We start from the raw sequence: 21,530 nt of genomic DNA, 5'->3' as shown, positions 1-21,530 counted from the left end.
TACAAAAAAGAATACAGTGAGCCGTGACCGCACTACTGCATTCCAGCCTGGGTGATGAGTAAGACCCTGCTCAAAAAGTAATAATAATAATTTATATCCAGTCAGCTTTGCAATTTATATTGTTGATTTAAGTCTATTTTTTCTTTCTTTCTTTTTTTTTTTTTTAAAGTAGAGACAGGGTCTCACCATGTTGCCCAGGCTGGTCTCAAACTCCTGGGCTCAAGGAGCCTCGGCCTCCCAAGGTGCTGGGATTACAGGTGTGGGCACTGCATCCGGCCTGATTTGGTCTATTTTTAATAAAAACTAAAAGAAGCTGGAACAACACTATCCGTGCTACATCACACACAGGTCAGGCATACTTTCATGAATTATTATACATCCATATGACTCACACAGCTCAACATACTCTTGCTCTAGGAGCAGCCGCTATCTGAAAATGAAGTGGTTGGGTGCGGTGGCTCACACCTGTAATCCCAGCACTTTGGGAGGCCAAGGTGGGTGGATCTCTTGAGGTCAAGAGTTCGAGGCCAGCCTGGCCAACATTGTGAAACTCTGTCTCTACTAAATATACAAAAATTAGCTGGGGTGGCGGTGCGCACCTGTAATCTCAGCTACTCAGGAGGCTGAGGTTGAGAATCACTTGAACTTCGGAGATGGAGGTTGCAGTGAGCAGAAATTGTGCCACTGCTCTCCAGGCTAGGTGACAGAGCGAGACTCCATCTCAAAAAAAAAAAAAAAAAGAAAGAAAAGAAAAGATAATGAAGATCTTGGTCAAGAGGAAAAGATATGTCTGGCAGGATACCCTCAATCCACATTTTTAATTTTTATTTATTTATTTATTTTGAGATAGAGTCTTACTCTGTCACACAGGCTGGAATACAGTGGTGTGATCTCAGCTCACTGCAACCCCCACCTCCTAAGCTCACACAATTCTCCTGTCTCAGCCTCCAGAGTAGCTGGGATTACAGGCGTCTGCCACCACACCTAATTATTTGAGTTTTTGGTAGAGTTGGGGTTTCACCATGTTGGTCAAGCTGGTCTGAAACTCCTGACCTCAAATGATCTGCCCTCCTTGGCCTCCCAAAGTGCTGGGATGACAGGCGTAAGCCACCGCGCCTGGCCCACCTTTTTATATTGTTTTCAACATACTTCTTATTTGCTGATCATTAAAATAAAGAAAATTCCACATATTTATTCCAAATGCTGCTGCGCTGGAAGATAACCACTACAAAAATTAGAATTTTCAAAACTCAAAATGGGAGAAAGCCTACTGATAAACTTCTTTTGAAAAACCAAAAGGGGCCAGGTGCAGTGGCTCACACCTGTAATCCTAGCACTTTGGGAGGCCGAGGCAGGTGGATCACTTGAGGTCAGGAGTTTGAGACCAGCCTCGCCCACATGGCGAAACCCCATCTCTACTAAAAATACAAAAATTAGCTGAGCATGGTGGCATGTGCCTGTAATCCTAGCTACTGGGGAGGCTGAGGCAGGAGAATCGCTTGAACCAGGGAGGTAGAGGTTGCAGTGGGCCAAGATCACTGCACTCCAGCCTGGGCAACAGAGCAAGACCCCATTTCCAAAAAAAAAAAAAAAAAAAGAAAAGAACAACCAAAAGGAAACGGGTTCTGTGTTCTTAATACAGATATTTGCTTTCTGTCAAAGTCCAAGCACAATTCCAAGAATATGTGTTACATGTTACAACCTGCAGAGAGCTGTTTTCTGTCTAGTTGGAGCTACACATCCTTCTCTGTCTTGTGTGAAGTCCCTGCACTGCTGTTATTGGGAGCATAATCATTTAGAACCAGAGCATACACCTTGCCAGGGCAGAGGCTTTCTTTGGTTTTAAATGCATAAAATTTCCCATCTTTGTTAGCTTTTAATTTAAACTGCTGGGTTAAATAAAATAAGGCCCCCTTACCTTTTTTTTGAAGACTTTTGCTCCATGGGGGTATCAAAACTCTGCATTAATTTATTTCAAGTACTAAAAAAGTACATGAACAAAGCCATTTGGTCTCAGAGAAAAATAGGAAGAGAACTGTCTCTGAAAAATCCCTCATACAGACTGTGGCTCTGAGGAGAAACACAGCTGTGAGGTAAGATGGGTTTTCATGATATCGCAGGTTCAGTGAAGCACAGCATTACTTTCAATATATTTCACCTTTAAACCACTCAAACATTAAGAATAACAAGGCTTGGCTGGGCATGGTGGCTCATGCCTGTAATCCCAGCACTTTGGGAGGCCAAGGCAGGTGGATTACCTGAGGTCAGGAGTTCAAGACCAACCTGGCCAACCTGGTGAAACCCCATCTCTACTAAAAATACAAAAAATTAGCCAGGCATGGTGGTGGACACCTGTAATCCCAGCTACTTGGGAGGCTGAGGCAGGAGAATCGCTTGAACCTGGGAGGCAGAGGTTGCAGCGAGCCGAGATCACGCCATTGCACTCCAGCCTGGGCGACAAGAGCGAAACTCCGCCCACCCCCCCCCCCAAAAAAAAAAAAAAAAAAGAATAACAACAAGGCTGGGCGTGGTAGCTCACGCCTGTAATCCCAGCACTTTGGGAGGCAGAGGCAGGAGGGTTGCTTGAGGCCAGGAGTTTGAGACCAGCCTGGGCAACATGGTGAGACCCTGTCTCTGCTTTAAAAAAAAAAAAAAAAAAAAAAAATTAGCCAGGCATAGTGGTGATGCCTGCAGTCCCAGCTACTCCGGAGGCTGAAGTGGGATGATTGGTTGAGTCCAGGAAGTCGAGGCTGTAGTGACCTATGATTGTGCCAGGGCACTCCAGCCTGGACGATATAACAAGGCCCTGTCTCAAAAGCAAGCAAACAAACAAAAATGATCTCAAATGCATTTAAGATGAGTTTTATGATCCACATTTTCCAAGTGGTAATCTGAGGTACAGGAAGAAGGAGGGGTTTCCTCCAATATTTCTCAAGGAAGTAAAGGAACACAAAACACACACACACACACACACACACACACACGAAATCTGATACCAAAATACTCTTCTGTAACAGACTTTTATCACATTTTAGCTCTTTTTACTCAGACACTTGAGGGAGCCTTAATCATTCTAATGTCAAGGAAAGAGAATAGACAAGATACTTTTAAGACTTTCTGGAATTTCCTGAGGCCTGGCCTCACCCTATCCTGAAGTCCTCCTTCCTGTCAGCTGACAATAACTCTTGTTAGTATGAACATCCCTTAAATATTCTCTGTGAATCCATAAATCAAATGCACCAAGATGTACTAGTAAGAGGATAAAAGTTTGGGGCTTTTAGACAGTAGTCTGTAGAATTTTTTTCTGTATTTTTTAAAACAGAAATAAAGTAAGTTAGATTCTAAATAAGTAACAAAGCAGGATTTCCTGTCTTTTCTACACCTATCTTCAGAAAAAATTATCTTTAAAAGCTGATTCTCAACACTTTAATTTACTGAGAGTCCCCTACCTCACTTAGCCACTTCCTTCAACCTTTCAACTTCAGCTTCCTTTGGACGCTGTCATCTCACCAAAGTCAAGGGCAGAGGAAGGTTGGCTTTTAGGGAAAAATGGAACTCTGCTGAACTATGCATGGAAATCGGGGCATAGATAAAACCTAGCCTTGATTTATTAAAGTATTGAGAGAAAAATTTCTTTCTTCAGGGACTCTCTTAGAAAGAGAGTTAATGTAAGTAAAATAATACACATAAAAAGAGATTTATCTCCAGGTGGTAGGATTTCTCTACATTTTTTGTATTCCCAAGCATTCTGCAAATACTTTGTGTTAGTCTTACAATTAGGAAAAGAAAAAAAAAAAGAAAGGATAACAAGTCATATCTATTAATTTAAGTAGACAAAAATGGTAAAACCAAATGCTAATGCTTTGGGGAATGTGTCCTTATATTGTACTAGTGGTGTTATAATCTTGAGAACAAGCTGAAAATATATAAGAATAAACAATAAATCATACCTTTTGATGTAAGAACAATGTTTAATGAATTATATCTTTTTAATTTTATTTTTTATTTTTTTTGAGACAAAGTCTTGCTCTGTCGCCCAGGATGGAGTGCAGTGGTATGATCTCAGCTCACTGCAACCTCTGCCTCCCAGGTTCAGGCAATTCTCTTGCCTCAGGCTTCTGAGTAGCTGGGATTTCAGGCGCATGTCACCATGCCAGGCTAATTTTTGTATTTTTAATAGAGATGGGGTTTGCCATGTTGGCTAGGCTGGTCTCGAACTCCTGACCTCAAGTGCTGGGATTACAAGTGTGCCTTGTGCCTTGGCCTCCCAAAGTGCTGGGATTACAAGTGTGAGCCACCACGCCAGGCCCCAAACTCACAAGCTTCTAACTCCAGTGCTTTCATTCATATCTCTTGCATTCCAATGTATTTCTTCTGTTCACTGTCCTGATGCTTTTCAATTAGTTAAGCATAAACTGTGGGAAGACAGAGTTAAAGTCTTTGAGAACATAGCTGTTTTTATGTTTTCAATTTTTGCCAGTTTCCTTAGATTTCAAAGATATGTAGGGCCCATTGTTTCTATCCAATAAATAGTTATTATAATATCCATGAAGATAGTGTTATATGGTAGAAGGGGTACTACCCAATTTCAATCCTGTTCTGATATTAATTAGCCACATGCCATGGGGCATATCAATTAACTTCTCTGACCTCATCTAATCGCATCTGTAAAATTGGGATTGTAAAGTTCTAACTGACTGAGGGCAGTGAGCTGGATTAAATAACTTCTTAAACTCTCTTAAGGTTCTAGGATCTATATGTCAACAATTTTGATAGCGATTTCTCACTCATTGTAACTCACTGATGAGTTAGAATGAGTTAGAAGGCTAGAGGAAATGACTTGTAAATATATTCATCTGGATACACACCTGTGTTGTCTAATTTAGGAATGAGCCCACTAGCAGGAAGACAAAGGTAGTAATATTTGTACTGGGGGGAGATGAAGTCTTTCTAGCCCCCTTGAAGTCTAATATAGCCAACATTGCTTAAAGAATATTCCAGTCCCCCAACATTGCTTGTTGATATGTTTTACTATAATGAAACTGGTTAAAAACCAGTACATAGTTAGTGGACATGAAAGTAAGCAGAGAAGAAGAGATGAGTGGTCTCTAGCTGGCACATCAAGGACAGTCATTTAGGGCAAGGAACAGTTAAAAAGATTGGAATTCTTTGACTGCATCTTTACCCTGGATCAATTATTATCTTACCACACACACACACACACACACACACACAAGAGATTACTCAGAGTTATTAAGAGTAAATAAAAAATTTATGCTGATATGTAGTCTTTACAAGAAAGGTACCACTATAAATAGATGTCAGTCAAAATAATGCTGAGGATAGCCTTATTTACATTTTTGAAATGACAAGAGAAGCTACAAACTATAGGTGAATATGCTAAATCAGCAAAAAGTTAGTTTTACCAAGATATGTAAGGAAGAATGCATTGATAGAAAAACAAAGACAATTCTTGTGTACAATTAACAATAACATGCAAAACCAATTATCCACATTTAAAGCACTAGCAATGTATCTATTGAAGATTAAATGTTAGGTCAAGGTAAAAGTCAAGATTCACTGACAGGCAAATTAAAGATATACTCCCTTACATTGAGATGACTGTATAGACTCCACATTGATGTTAATAGTTATTCAAATACCTTTCCTCCCCAAACTTACTTTAAAATTTTAACTTAAAACCATGCAATTTGGCTGGGCGCAGTGGCTCACACCTATAATCCCAGCATTTTGGGAGGCCAAGGTGGGGGGATCACAAGGTCAGGAGTTCAAGACCAGCCTGACCCACACGGTGAAACCCAGTCTCTACTAAAAACACAAAAATTAGCTGGTGTGGTGGCATGCGCCTGTAATCTCAGCCACTCAGGAGGCTGAGGCAGGAGAATCACTTGAACCCGGGAGGTGGAGGTTGCAGTGAGCTGGGATTGTGCCACTGCACTCCAGCCTGGGAGACAGAGCAAACAAACAAACAAAACTATGCAATTAATACAATTATGAACATCCTCAGAATTGTATTCTTCTTGGGATATAATTCTAAATAAGACATATTCAGAAAGCAGAAGAAAATTTTTTTATCTTAACGTTAAGTAGATAAAGGAACACATACAATTATTAACTAAGAGGAAGATAAGATGTTATGAATAATTTCTGCAACAATCTGGGGATTCCCTATGGACACCTACCCATTCATCAAGAAGGCCTATATAAATTATTTCTTTGATGCAGATTACAAATTGTCTATGAATAAGTACCTGATGAACAGAGATCATCACACTTTAGCTTGGTTGCCTTACTCTCTAAAGACTCATTCTACTACATCAGCGCATATACGCTCTTATGTACGAGTGTTATGCAAAACTAAACAAAATACCAAGTGTCACTTCCAGGAACTTACAAGAAGAAAAACCACAAAGATGTTGGAACAAGTGAAGTTTTTGTTGGCATTTTGATGCTATCTATACATATCATGATCCTGGTGATAAGAAGAACTGAAATTCAGAGGGAAGCTGAAGGGCTGGGAGTCTACGGGGAGAGGTCACAAACAAGAGAAAAGGGTGATGAGTCAAAGGAAACTTCCTTTGTTATTTTATATATGTCTATTTTACCTGAATATATTGCTTTATTTATTTTATTTATTTATTTTTTTTTTTGAGACAGTCTTGCTCTGTCGCCCAGGCTGGAGTGCAGTGGCGCAATCTCGGCTCACTGCAAGCTCCGCCTCCTGGGTTCACGCCATTCTCCTGCCTCAGCCTTCCGAGTAGCTGGGACTACAGGCGCCCGCCACCACGCCCGGCTAATTTTTTTTTTTGTATTTTTAGTAGAGACGGGGTTTCACCGTGTTATCCAGGATGGTCTTGATCTCCTGACCTCGTGATCCGCCTGCCTCGGCCTCCCAAAGTGCTGGGATTACAGGCGTGAGCCACAGCGCCTGGCCTGCTTTATTTTTATAATATAAAATCCCAGCACTTTGGAAGGCCGAGGTGGGTGGATCACTTGAGGCTGGGAGTTCGAGACCAGCCTGGCCAACATGGCAAAACCCCGTCTCTACTAAAAATACAAAAATTAGCTGGACTTCGTGGTGCACACTTGTAATCCCAGCTACTCAGGAGGCTGAGGCAGAGAATTGCTTGAACCTGGGAGGCTGCAGTGAGCTGAGATGGTGCCACTGCACTCCAGCCTGGGCAACAGAGCAAGGCTGTCTCAAAAAAAAAAAGGCAACATGACAATAACTAAACATAGGTCATAACTAGTTGGTCAGTTATCTTTTTCATAAAAGGCTGTCCTGAATGGTTATCTTGGCCACCTAAAATCCAGATTAATACATATAAGGAATTAGGAATGCTAAACCACATTCGCTAAGTGTCACCGTGGCATTTCTTTTCTTTTCGAGAGAAGTTTCGCTCTTGCTGCCCAGGCTGGGATGCAATGGTGTCATCTCAGCTCACTGCAAATTCTGCCTTCTGGGTTCAAGTGATTCTTCTGCCACAGCCTCTTGAGCAGCTGGGATTACAGACATGCACCACCATCTCCAGCTAATTTTTGTATTTTTAGTAGAGATGGGGTTTCTCCATGTTGGTCAGGCTGGTCTCGAACTCTCGACCTCAGGTGATCCACCTGCCTTGGCCTCCCAAAGTGCTGGAATTACAGGCGTGAGCCACTGCTCCCGGCCCACTGTGGCATTTCTTTTGACGATAGGTTACATTAATCCATATACCACTCATTCACTCATAGGATGTAGAACCATCACATTCAGGCTGGGCGCGGTAGCACTTCGGGAGGCTGAGGGGGGCAGATCACCTGAGGTCAGGAGTTCAAGACCAGCCTATCCAACATAGTGAAACCCCATCTCTACTAAAAATACAAAAAAAGTTAGCCAGGAATGGCAGCGGACACCTGTAATCCCAGCTACTCGGAGGCTAAGGCAGGAGAATTGCTTGAACCTAGGAGACAGAGGTTGCAGTGAGTCAAGATCGTGCCACTGCACCCCATCCTGGGCAATAGAATGAGACTCTGTTTCAAAAATAAATAAATAAAACCATCATATTCAGCTAAACCACCTGACCTAAATAACCTATCTATTCATCAAACGTAGAGAATAAATGAGAAATAGGCTTTAATCCATTTTCATTATTTGGAAGGCAGCTATGCTTACCACTATACCACCAATGCCACCTTCCTTTTATTAAATAAATACTATGAACTAAGTTATTGACCACTAGGGTATAAAAACATCCTTACTTTTCTTCTTGAATTTATAAAAATAAGTTTTTATTTTTGCCTTATCTAGTAGCAAACATAAAACTATCCTGACTTAAAAAGCCAACATTGTTCTTTCTCCTATTTTTTCCTTGGATCACAAGTTCATATACAGTCAAGCAAGCACCCCAAAAACCCCAGAATTGAAAACAGGTGTATTCCCTTCAGAAAAATCAAAGCTAGAATGTTTAGCTATTAAAGTGTTCCTCTCCAGACTGAGATCAAGTGACTTCACTGCAGTGGCTCAAGAGTGGCTGACTCCCTCCTTCCAAATCAGCCCATCATAGAACACCTATTGCTAAATAGCAAAAGCCAGAGGCTTAGACTGGATCCCTCATAATTGGAGACTTCAAAGTGTTCAGAACTTCAAGCCTGGCCTATGAAGTAAAATCTTCTTTTTTTTTTTTTTTTAAGTACAATTGCAATTTTATTTTTCTCCAGAGGCTAGTTTTTCTTCAGTGCTTAAGAACTCTGCTCCTTATATGGGCTTCGGTGGCAGTCATGGGGCAGCACCGCAGGTCTACAGTGGGGTGGAGGTGTTCGGTCCTTGCGGGCTTCATGACCTTGATTCCTGGCGGTCATGGGGCAGCACCCGCAGGTCTACAGTGGGGGGAAGGTGTTCGATCCTTGCGGGCTTCATGACCTTGATTCCTGACTACCGTGCTGTGAATGGCACAACTCACACAGTAATGTAGCTTCACATCCAGCCTGGGAAGTACACAGGCATCTAGGACGCTCACTTCAGAAATATCGCTGACTGCTGCAGCCTCTACATTTCAAGCATTTCAAGAGATGAATTTCTTTTCTTTTTTTTTTTTTTTTTTTGAGACGGAGTCTCACTCTTGCCCAGGCTGGAGTGCAGTGGCGCGATCTCGGCTCACTGCAAGCTCTGCCTCCCGGGTTCACGCCATTCTCCTGCCTCAGCCTCCCGAGTAGCTGGGACTACAGGCGCCCGCCACCACGCCCAGCTAATTTTTTTGTGTTTTTAGTAGAGACAGGGTTTCACCGTGTTAGCCAGGATGGTCTCAATCTCCTGACCTCGTGATCCGCCCGCCTCAGCCTCCCAAAGTGCTGGGATTACAGGCGTGAGCCACCGTGCCCGGCCTATGATGAATTTCTTAATAAGCCTTGTCATTGGGCACACAATGGGCACAGTTTATGCAGCAAATTGGCTGCAGTGAATAGCGTACACCTGGTTGCGGCCCTCTTTGGCGTGACCATTGTTTCTTCTTTTCTTTGTCATCTTGGAGGTACAGGCCCAAGATGAAGTAAAAATCTTAATTTGAGGGTGACTAAATGAGTGCTTCAAGACCACTTACCCCAAATCCACATTCTGCAAGACAGTTCAAGAAAAAAGGCAAAGTAGCCGTCTACCTCAAGGCTATGGGCTCCACAGTACTTAGCACAGCTGTACCCAAGTGTAAACACTTCCCATGGTGTGCTTCTTCCCTGTCTCCCAGGTTAGGCACAATGATGCCAAGGTGCTCTGTCATTGACACTCTCATCCTTTAAGAATTTCAGGCTGGGTGTGGTGGCTCATGCCTGTAATTTCACCAGCTTGGGAGGCCAAGGCAGGAGGATCACTTGAGCCCAGGAGTTTAAGAACAGTCTGGGCAACATAGCGAAACCCTGTCTCCATAAAAAATTTTAAAAATTAGCTGAGAGTGGTGGTACACACCTGTGGCCCCAGCTATTTGGGAGGCTGAGGCAGGGGGGTCAAGGCTGCAGTGAGCCATAACTGTACCACTGTACTCCTCCAGCCTGGGCAACAGAGTTAAGACCCTATCTCCATAAAAAAAAAAAAAAAAAAAAACTCATTTCAAACAATAACAGCAGTTTAATTCTTCCTTTGGAATCTAGGTAAAACTGGTCTTCTCTATAAAGTCTACTATGTTCTGGTCTCATTTCAAAAAGTATAAACACACTGAAGTTAAAACATGAAATATTAAGAATAAAAGATTCAAAAAGTAGCAGTTGGGGGATGAGTATTCCAAGGTTTGAGTATAAGATTGGCTGTGAGACTATACAGGTAGGTTGAGCTCAGACTGTAGAATACCTGACAGAACTGTTAAAAATAATCTAGACTGAGACTGGGCGTGGTGGCTCATGCCTGTAATCCCAGCTCTTTGGGAGGCTGAGGCAGGCAGATCACCTGAGGTCAGGAGTTCAAGACCAGCCTGACCAATATGATGAAACTCCGTCTCTACTAAACATACAAAAATTAGCTGGGCGTGGTGGCGGGCGCCTATAATCCCAGCTATTTGGGAGGCTGAGGCAGGAGAATTATTTGAACCTGGGAGATGGAGGTTGCAGTGAGCCGAGATCGCACCAATACACTCCAGCCTGAGTAACAGTGAGAGATTCTGTCTCAAAAATAAATAAATAAATAAATAAATATAATCTAGACTGTTTTCAGTATGGACAATGATGCTTATTTACAAACAGCAATAAAACCAAGGGTGGCTGTGTTTTCCACTCCCTAAGCAGTCCATTAAGTGACAAATCAGGAAATTAAAAATGGCACACACAAAAAGCAATGAAACCTAGAAGCCCAGGTGAATCTTATGTCTCTTCCATCTTCTTGTTTTTAAGGGACAGGGATCTTACTGTGTTGCCCAGGCTGGAGTACAGTGGCGATCATGGCTCACTGCAACCTCAAACTCTCATGCTCAAGCAATCCTCTGCCTCAGCCTCCTAAGTAGCTGGGACTATCAATGCCTACTACCACACCTGGCTAATTTTTAAATTTTTAGTAGAGACGAGGTCTGACTATGTTGCCCAGGCTGGTCTCAAACTCCTGGGCACAAGCAATCCTCCTGCCTTGGGCCTCCCTAAATTCTGGAATTACAGATGTAAGCCACTGTGCCCAGCCTCTTCCATCTTCCTATACCTTTAGCAATCAATCTGGTGGCCCAGTGCTATCAGCCATCTTAGTAGGATCTTTATTTTTATTTTTATATATTTTTTGAGACAGAGTCTCACTCTGTTGCCCAGGCTGGAGTGCAGTGGCATGATCTCGGCTCACTGCATCCTCCACCTCCCAGGTTCAAGTGATTCTCCTGCCTCAGCCTCCCAAGTAGCTGGGACTACCAGCACATGCCACCATGCCTGGCTAATTTTTGTATTTTTAGTGGAGACGGGGTTTCACCATGTTGGCCAGGCTGGTCTTGAACTCCTGGCCACAAGTGATCCCTCAACCTCTGCCTCCCAAAATGCTGGGATTACAGGCTTGAGCCACCACGCCCGGACTAGTAAGATCTTATATGGAAAGTTTTTCTCCTCTCCAAGCAGCCTTAGGGAGATAGGCTTGTTCTGACCCATATCTCACAGATATTTATGAGAAAAAGTGTCTCACCATATCCTTACACATAATCAGCATTTTTGTCTGCTACAGTCCCAGTCATTTCCTACCTTTGGCCAGTTTCAACATGCAGCAGCCTTTTACACTGAATCTACATTGTGTGTACTGGCATGACATCAGCTGTCCTGTTCCGAGCAGGGTCTGGGAGGAGGAGACTTACAATGGTGCTTTGAGTCACAACAAAACCCCTTCCTCTCTATTTAGGATTTCTGACATTTTTTCCTTCCACTTAAAATTCTTCTTCCCATTTAAATAAAAAAATTTTTTAAATTAAAACCATAAAGGGGAAAGAAGGAGTTGGCAGGACTAAAGGTCTAAAAACTTGAGAGGGAAGAGAGTTAAGCAAAGTTATAAAACTGCTTTGTGGTTACATCTCTTGCCAACTGGTTTCACTGTTAAAGTAGAGCTAAAGCTCATGCACAGAGAAGTGTTGTAGCTTTACACATCGTCAAAAACTCGCACAACTTCAAACATGACCCGCAAACATTCAAGAACTTTTCTAATTCTAAGCAGAAAAGCGACTGGCACTGCAAGTCATGGGAAGGGATTGACAATATCACACCTAATATAACTGAAGACTACAGGATGAGTTATTTTTTATCTCAGAAAGAATGCTTAATATTATTATATTACTTTCCAAACATAGGGACTTGGGCCAAATATTTAGCTTAAAAAAAATCCAGCTTTCCCATCTAGGTGGAATCTAGAGTAACAGATGGTTTTGCTCCCCATCAGGTCTGTTTATTTCATTATAACAACTGTTGTAACGAACCATCCCCATGTACAAAGCCAGATATATAGGAAAGTATGAGAAAACTGGAAAAATTTACCAGCTCTGTGGCCTCTGGATTGTGTTATAAATCACCAGCATATGTAACTCATTTTCTAGTTAAGTAATTCCCTCTGGGGACGAGGTCTGCAATCCACATGAAGGATCAAATTTCATTAGCAGTTGTAGGAAAACGCAACCCTGTGCATTTGCAAGTCAAAACTCCCGAAAGCTATAGCTAGTCTGGCTATCTTCATTGATTTTGCCTGAGAGAGGATTTTAGCTGATAGAAAACATTTGTTGGAAGGCACAGATGAGGAAGTTGAGAAGAAGAGAAGGGATTCAGCTAGCAGAGACAAGTAAGCCTCAGTCTTAATGTTAAACTCCGGCCTTAACACTCAGTCTGCAGCTGTGTCCAAGCAGAGAGCTATTCGGCAGTAATTCCACCCCCAAAGCTACAAATGATAAAGAACACAGGAAGACAATTTAAAAGGGCAAGTGTACAAAAACACATAATCCAATCGGTATTAAACTCTCTTCATTTCTAGATACCAATTTGAATCCCAGTGTGAACTTGATTTAACATGAAATTGTGTCAGAGACTCACAAATCTTAGCATCTATGTAAATAATGCATTTGAGAGACTATTAACTTATCTAACTGGAATCAAGACATACTGACCACATATTCGCCTCTACTCAAAATGGCTAGATTGGAAAAACAGCTTTGTTTAGTGCTTGAATTGGCTTTCTCAAGTTTCAAACCCGCCCAATTCTTACCTTAGTTTGAGTTGGTTCACCTTTCTCAAACATCATCTTAAGCCTGTTCAGCGGAACATTATATTTCTCTATTTTGCCCGAAGTGTCTGTGTTTTCACTGATTTCTGATTTTTCTACTTCATGCCTGGATTCTCCTAGACAATTTTCCATTTTTTTACTTTCTGTTGAGTGGTCTTTAAGATCCTCACCGTCCTTGATGTGGGGATATCGACCCTGAACGAGGGCTTCAGGAGGTGACCTGAGTCTAGATCTGGGGTGGATTTGTTCTTCTTGGTCAGCTTTGGCTCCAGAAGCAGCGTGGCTTGTCACTTCAGCAGGAGGATGGTCTGCTCTGTGCCTAATCTCAGTGCTGCTGTTCCGTAGAGAGTCTGTGTGAGACTCTGCTCCCAGCCCTGGGTTCTCCCACTTCTTCTTTAACACAGTCAGGGTCCCCTTTCTAAAGTGCTGGGAGAGATTTTCGGTGTTCTAGAAGAACAAGAAGTAGATGCCAGTTATAACTTGCCTGCTGAAACATTCAAACATGTTGTTCTTTGTAAAATGAAAGTTAAAACTCCAAGCTGCTCCTGGTCCACTGCTGTTTCAGACAGCTGTGAACAGTTACAGCCTTGCCACATGGAGAAAGCATCCACCCGGGAGAGGGAGAGGGAGAGGGGAAGAGAGAAAAAGTCAGGAGCTGAAGCAGGAAGTGATAAAACAGGATGGCCTTATAAGGACAAAATGAGAAGAAAGGCAAGCCCAGCTCTAATGATAGTTACATGCGAAACAAGAGATTTTTACCCAAAGATTAATGGGGAAAAAAACAAGAAAGAAAAAGCAAAATACAAGTGCTTGAAACACTGTAACTACACATCAGCAAAGTTCATCAGTACCTGCCATAAAATAACATGGTAAATTCTGCTGGGTTTTTTTTTCTTCTTTTAAATAAGACAAAGATGCAGGATAGTTGCAGGATAGTTGAAACTATACCATTAATTACGGATAGTGGCAGCAAGGATTGAAACAATTTGTAGAACCCTGGAGAAGTCCCCAGACTTTCCAAGTATTTGCATAAATATTTAGTTATATCTGACATAATTTACATGCATATGAGCAGTCAAATTTTATTTTTCATAAGAATTTAATCTTTTTTTTTTTCCCTGCTCTTCTCTACAAGTTTATCTGTGTATAAATTCTCACTTATCAGGGCCAGGCACGGTGGCTCACGCCTGTAATCCCAGCACTTTGGGAGGCCAAGGCCGGCGGATCACAAGGTCAGGAGTTTAAGACCAGCCAGACCAACATGGAGAAACCCTGTCTCTAAAAAAAATACAAAAATTAACTGGGCGCAGTGGTGCATGCCCATAGTCCCAGCTACTCTGGAGGCTGAAGCAGGAGAATCGCTTGAACTTGGGAAATGGAGGTTGCAGTGAGCCAAGACTGCACCACTACACTCCAGCCTGGGTGACAAAGTGAGACGCCATCCCCCAACCAAAAAAAAAAAAAAATTCTCAGTTATCAAGAAATTCACTGTATTACAGATCCTCTGGCTGTAAAATATGCAGGCTTCAAATGCAAATACCACTACTTATCACTCAGATGATCAAAGGACACATATTTACATATCTAAGAGAGTTCACTTTCACTAGGGCCAAAAATGGAATTAATTTATACATGTAAGACAGACTGAAAACAACCTGGAAATTGTCACTGTTGTTCCATAATAGAGGAAACACGCTTGTTGAAAATTAAATGTCCCGGCTGGGCGCAGTGGCTCATGCCTGTAATCCCAGCACTTTGGGAGGCCGAGGCGGGTGGATCACCTGAGGTCAGGAGTTCGTGACCAGCCCGGCCAACACAGTGAAACCACGTCTCTACTAAAAATACAAAAAATAGCTGGGCGTGGTGGCACGCGCCTGTAGTCCCAGCTACTCAGGAGGCTGAGGCAGAAAAATGACTTCAACCTGGGAGGCGGAGGTTGCAGTGAGCCCAAATCGCGCCACTGCACTCCAGTCCGGGTGACAGAGTGAGACTCTGTCTCAAAAAAAAAAAGAAAAATTAAATTAAATTAAATGTCCCGTACTTTGAAAGGACTGTACTCCTAAATAAATTGAACAGCACCACCTTCCCAACAAACTGCAAACTCCAATACCTTCTCTCCTGTAGTCTGTGACTCACCAGTCTTTCAACTAAGAAAGAAAGGACAAACAACCTAGGAATTAAACAGGATTAGCAGCTATTTTGGGAATTAAGTCTCTCACCCTATTACTCTTCTGAATATACTCTTGAAAGCCACTTCATCAAGTAGAAATAAGGCTTGAAAAGAAATTATAGAACTGCTTGATTCTAGTGTTTAAATTTTAGCTTACAAAATGATCCATTGGGGGAAGAATGTATGCATCAGAGATATAAGAAGCTTAAAAAGTTTTCTTGCTGGAAAAGAGGGAATTACAGAACAGCTCCAGAAGCTGGTTCTACCCTAACTGCCAGCAGCATTCTTGGCTCTGTAAGGTCTCGTGCCACACAATGGATGAGTCATCTAGGTCTCTGACTTCACCTGCCCTTACTGTAACCACACAGGAGCCCTGACAATCAAAGTGGCACTTTGCCTTGGTAAGTGGACACTGTTTTTCTCAGATACCTATCATGTGATCAAAGTATACTTACTGACATGAAAAGATGCTCATAGGATACTTTTGAATGAAGAAAGCAAATTATAAGACAGCATGATCCTATTTTAATTTTTTTTAGAGACAGGGTCTCGCTCTGTCACCCAGGCTGAAATGCAGTGGTGTAATCATAGCTCACTGCAGCTGTTTGACTTCCTGGGCTCAAGTGATCCTCCTACCTCAGCCTCCTGAGTAGCTAGGACTACAGGTGTATGTCAGCATGCCTGGCATTTTTTTTTTTTTTTTTTTTTTTGAGACGGAGTTTCACTCTTGTTGCACAGGCTGGAGTGCAATGGCGTGATCTCGGCTCACTGCAACCTCGGCCTCCCGGATTCAAGCAATTCTCATGCCTCAGCCTCCTGAGTAGCTGGGATTACAGGCATGCGCCACCATACCTGGCTAATTTTGTATTTTTAGTAGAGACGGGGTTTCTCCATGTTGGTCAGGCTGGTCTCGAACTCCCAGCCTCAGGTGATCTGCCTGCCTCAGCCTCCCAAAGTGCTGGGATTACAGGCATGAGCCACTGTGCCTGGCCCCAACTGTCTCTTTAAAATGTTCATAACATTATCTTATTTTTAATTTATTATTTTTCTCAATTACAAAAGTAATAACTTATTGGGGGAAAAACTCTCAATCAATATAGAAATATGTACCCGACATGAATAGATGCTATAATACATGCCATTTTCCCTACTTGACTCCCCACCTCTCCCAACCTAGATACCCAGTCCTGACAGTTTATATGGTATATATGTTGTCTTTTTTTTCTATTTTGTACACTATATGTATTTTTTTGTACAAAATCATACTGTACTTACTGTTCTACACTTTGCATTTAATCACTTAATGTGCTTTTGATATCTTTTCATGCCCATACATGAAATCTTCAATCTTTTTTTCTTTTTGAGACGGAGTCTCACTCTGTCACCCAGGCTAGAGTGTAGTGGCACGATCTCGGTTCACTGCAACCTCTGCCTCCCAGTTTCCAGCAGTTCTCTTGCCTCAGCCTCTCAAGTAGCTGGGCTTACAGGAACATACTACCATGCCGGCTAATTTTTGTGTTATTAGTAGAGACGGGGTTTCACCATGTTGGCCAGGCTGGTCCTGATCTCAGGTGATCTACCTGCCTTGGCCTCCCAAAGTGCTGGGATTATAGGTGTAAGCCACCACGCCTGGCCAAAATCTTAATAACCATATAGTATATTATACTGTATGTGCAATTACCATTCCCCCACTGATGAATATATGTATTGCTCAAAATTATTTGCCAACTGTTTAGATTACAATTTATATCTCATTATTACTTTAATTTACATTTATCTGATCATCAGTGAGGCTAAGCATTTTTTTACACTGTTACTTCTTTGTTATCTATTTTATTTATTTATTTACTTATTTATTTTTGAGACAGGGTCTTGCTCTATTGCCCATGCTAGAGTGCAGTGGCATGATCACGGCTCACTGCAGCCTTGACCTCCTGGGCTCAAGTGATCCTGCCACCTCTGCCTCCCAAGTATCTGGGACCACAGGCCCATGCCACCATGCCCAGCTAAATTTTTAAAATTTTTATAGAGAGGGTTCTCACGATGTTGCCCAGGCTTAAACTCCCAGGCTCAAGTGATCCTCCCACCTCGGCCTCCCAAAGTGTGGGGATCACAGGTGTGAGCTACCATGCCCACCCTCTTCTTTAAATACCTATTCACGTCCACTTACCTCAACTGCTAAAAGCACTGGAGGCTTCTGCTTTATTTTATCTCACTATAGCATCTGACATTACTGACCACTCTCCCTGGTAAAAATTGCTTCCAACTTTTCTGTGATACCCCTTTTTCTTAGATTTCTTCCCATTTTGAGATGCAAGAAGGGTGTAGAAAAAAACAATAATGAAAAAAAGATTTCACTGGGCGCAGTGGCTCACACCTGTAGTCCTGGCACTTTGGGAGGCCGAGGCGGGCGGATCACAAGGTCAAGAGATTGAGACCATCCTGGCCAACATGGTGAAACCCTGTCTCTACTACAAATACAAAAATTAGGTGGGCGTGGTGGCGTGCGCCTGTAATCCTACCTACTCGGGAGGCTGAGGCAGGAGAATCGCTTGAACCCGGGAGGCGGAGGTTGCAGTGAGCTGTGATCATGCCACTGCACTCCAGCCTGGCGAAAGAGCAAGATTCCATATGAAAAAAAAAAAAAAAGATTTCTTCTCATTTATCTAGCCACTACTCAGTTTCATAATTTAGTAATTCTTTTTCTTTCTTTTTTTTTTTTTTACAGGTTTCTCCTCCTCTGTCCCTCCCTTATATGGTGGGGTCCCTCAGGGTTTTTGTCTTAGGTCTTCTGCTTTGCTTACTTTACATATTCTCTGTATATGATGTTATTCATCCCGATTTCACCCACCATATAGATTATAGTATCAACAAATACATAGATAGATGTATACTGTGTATCTATATAGACAGAGTTATAGAACTTATCTCTAGACAGACATCTCTCCTTTTCTACCAATTCTACCTGGAAGTGCTAGAGGCATCTTAAACTCCTTCTTGATTAAGGTTGAAGTCTTCACTTTCTTTTTTCTTTTCTTTTTTTTTTTTTTTTGAGATGGAGTCTTGCTCTGTCACCCAGGCTGGAGTGCAGTGGTGCAATCTCGGCTCACCACAGCCTCTGCCTCCTGGGTTCAAGCAATTCTCCTGCCTCAGTCTCCCGAGTAGCTGGGATTACAGGCGTGAGCCACCAAGCCCGGCTAATTTTTTGTATTTTTAGTAGAGATGGGGTTTCACCATGTTGGCTAAGCTGGTCTCGAACTCCTGACCTCAGGTGATCCACCTGCCTCAGCCGGGATTACAGATGTGAGCCACCATGCCAGGCCCGAAGTCTTCCCTTTACTCCTCGCTCTCTAACCTGTTTCTTTTCTTGAATTGTCTATCTTGGTGAATGCGACAACCATCTTTTCATCTGTCAAGTAGGCCTGTTCTCTTATGCCTTCATGCTGTGCGTGTGCTGCTTCCTCCATCTAGAATACAAAGATTCTGCCACTCCCTGTCGCCTCTGCTTAGCTAATTCCTCTTGGTCCTTTAGGGTTGAGTCAGGCACTGCCTCTTCTGGGAAGCCTTTCTAGATGTAGCACAGTTCAGGTCCCTCCTAAATTCTCCCCCAGCCCACTCTGAGTATTTATTTGATATGGTAATTTTTTTTTCTTTTTTTTTTTTTTTTGAGACGGAGTCTCGCTCTGTCACCCAGGCTGGATTGTGGAGTGCAGTGGCGCAGTCTTGGCTCACTGCAAGCTCCGCCTCCTGGGTTCATGCCATTCTCCTGCCTCAGCCTCCCGAGTAGCTAGGACTACAGGCGCCCGCCACCGTGCCCGGCTAATTTTTGTATTTTTAGTAGAGACGGGGTTTCACCGTGTTAGCCAGGATGGTCTCGATCTCCTGACCTTGTGATCTGCCCGCCTCGGCCTCCCAAAGTGCTGGGATTACAGGCTTGAGCCACCGCGCCCGGCCTGATATGGTACTTATCACACCTGGGTTGTAATTCTATTTTCCAAATTCTAAACAGTCCCTTTGGAGGTAGAGAATACATCTTATTCTTCTTGTGTCTTCAGGAGCTGGAACATAAGAGATGCTCCACAGATGATTGTCTATACTCGTGGGGTCAACTTCTCTTAACCCACTGTCTTGAACCTAGTCCAATTCAGGCCTCTATTCTACCACTCCCAAACAACACAAGATGACCAATGACCTTCATGTTGCCAAATCCGATGGTCAATTCTCAGCTTACCTGTGTGTTTGATTCTGTTAACTCCCCTTCTAGAAACACTTTCTTCACTTGGCTTCTGGCACTTGTTTCCTCTGCTGGTTACTCCTTATATCTCCAACCTTTAAACACCAAGGTGCCCCGAGCTAAGTCATGAGACCACTTCTCTGTCTACACTCACTTCCTAGCTTATATCACGCACCTCATAGCTTTAAGTACCACTGACACTTTGACACATGTCCATTTTATCCGCAGCGGGGATCTCTTCCAATTCTAGATTTTTATATAGTATCCAAGTTCCTACTGACATTTCCATTTGGATGTCTTAAAAAAACATGTTACAGTTTACATGTGCAAAACTGAGCTTCTACTATTTCTCCCTCTCTAATCTGCTTTTACTGTAGTCTTCCCCATCTCAATTAATGGTATTTTAATTTAATTGTGTTTGGGCCAAAAACATTGTTGCTATTCTTTTATTTTTTACTTTTTGTAATAGAGATGGGGTCTGCTATATTGCCCAGGCTGATCTTGAACTCCTGACCTCAAGTGATCCTCCTGCCTTGACCTCCCAAAGTTCTGGGATTACAGGCACAAGCCACTGTGGCAGAGCCACCGCTGCCATTCTTGATTCTTCTTTCTCTCTACATTCAACATACATCCTGACCACTTCTCAACACCTATACTGCTACTACTCTAGTCCAAACCATATTATACCTGGCCTAAATCATTATAATTGTCTCTTAATTGGTCTCCATGCTCCTGCCATTATTGTTCCTCTACATTCTCTTCCTTCTATTTTTTTACATTTAAAAAATAGAGATACAGGGTCTCACTAGGTTGCCCAGGCTAGTCTTGAACTCCTGGCCTCAAGCAATCCTCCCACCTCGGCCTCCTGCGATCCTCCCGCCTTGGCCTCCAAAAGTGCTGGGATTAGAGCCTTCTCTTCAGCCATAAAAAAGGATGAGTTCATGTCCTCTGTAGGGACATGGATGAAGCTGGAAACCATCATTCTCAGCAAACTATCGCAAGGACAAAAAACTAAACACCACATGTTCTTACTCACAGGTGGGAATTGAACAATGAGAACACTTGGACACAGGAAGGGGAACATCACACACACCGGGGCCTGTCGTGGGGTGGGGAGAGCGGGGAGGGATAGCATTAGGAGATATACCTAATGTAAATGACGAGTTAATGGGTGCAGCACACCAACATGGCACATGTATACATATGTAACAAACCTGCATGTTGTGCACATGTACCCTAGAACTTAAAGTATAATAATAAAAAAAGAAAAAAAAATTTAAGTCAGACCACATCACTCCTTTGCATATAAACCCTCTCCAAAGGCCTCCTTGCATTCAGAGTTAAAGCCCAGGTCTTTACAATGACACCATTTGACCTTTCTCTTCTATTCCTCAAACACACCAAGACTGTTCTTGCCTGAGGACATCCGCACAAGTGGTTCCTTCTGCCTGACTCTTCTCCCTGGCTCATGTCTTCAAATCTCTGCTCAAACGTTTCCTCACCACAGGCCTTCATTGACCACCCTAGGCTCTATCCTCCTTACCTGCCTCATGCTGTTCCACAGCACTAATCACTACTGACACAATTTCTTTTTTAAATTTTTTTATTTTTTTTGAGACCGGGTCTCACTCTGTCGCCCAGGCTGGAGTGCAGTGGCGCTATCTCGGCTTACTGCAATCTCTGCCTCCCGGGTTCAAGTGATTCTCCTGGCTCAGCCTCCAGAGTAGCTGGGACTACAGGCATGTGCCAACACACTCAGCTAATTTTTGTATTTTTAGTGGAGACAAGGTTTCACCATCTTGGCCAGGTTGGTCTCCCAACTCCTAACTTCAGGTGATCTGCCTGCCTCGGCCTCCCAAAGTGCTGGGATTATAGGCGTGAGCCACCGCGCCCAGCCATACTGACACAATTTCTTGTCTGTC

The 21,530-nt window shown here is 42.8% G+C and overlaps 1 protein-coding gene across 7 annotated transcripts in view; it reads right to left on the bottom strand.

Annotated features, from left to right (window-relative positions):
- LIMA1 (LIM domain and actin binding 1) overlaps nucleotides 1–21,530 on the bottom strand; it is a 107,779-nt gene that overhangs the window by 33,156 nt on the left and 53,093 nt on the right. For all 7 annotated transcript variants that reach the window (XM_063785684.1, XM_024347867.3, XM_063785682.1 and 4 more), the window contains one exon: nucleotides 13,187–13,651. In XM_063785684.1, the coding sequence (XP_063641754.1) occupies nucleotides 13,187–13,651 (465 nt within the window). The remainder of the gene's footprint in view (nucleotides 1–13,186; nucleotides 13,652–21,530) is intronic.

Source organism: Pan troglodytes, chromosome 10 (genome assembly GCF_028858775.2).
Source record: "Pan troglodytes isolate AG18354 chromosome 10, NHGRI_mPanTro3-v2.0_pri, whole genome shotgun sequence".
NCBI classification, from domain to species: Eukaryota; Metazoa; Chordata; class Mammalia; order Primates; family Hominidae; genus Pan; species Pan troglodytes.
This window is presented reverse-complemented; position numbering and strand designations above follow the sequence as displayed.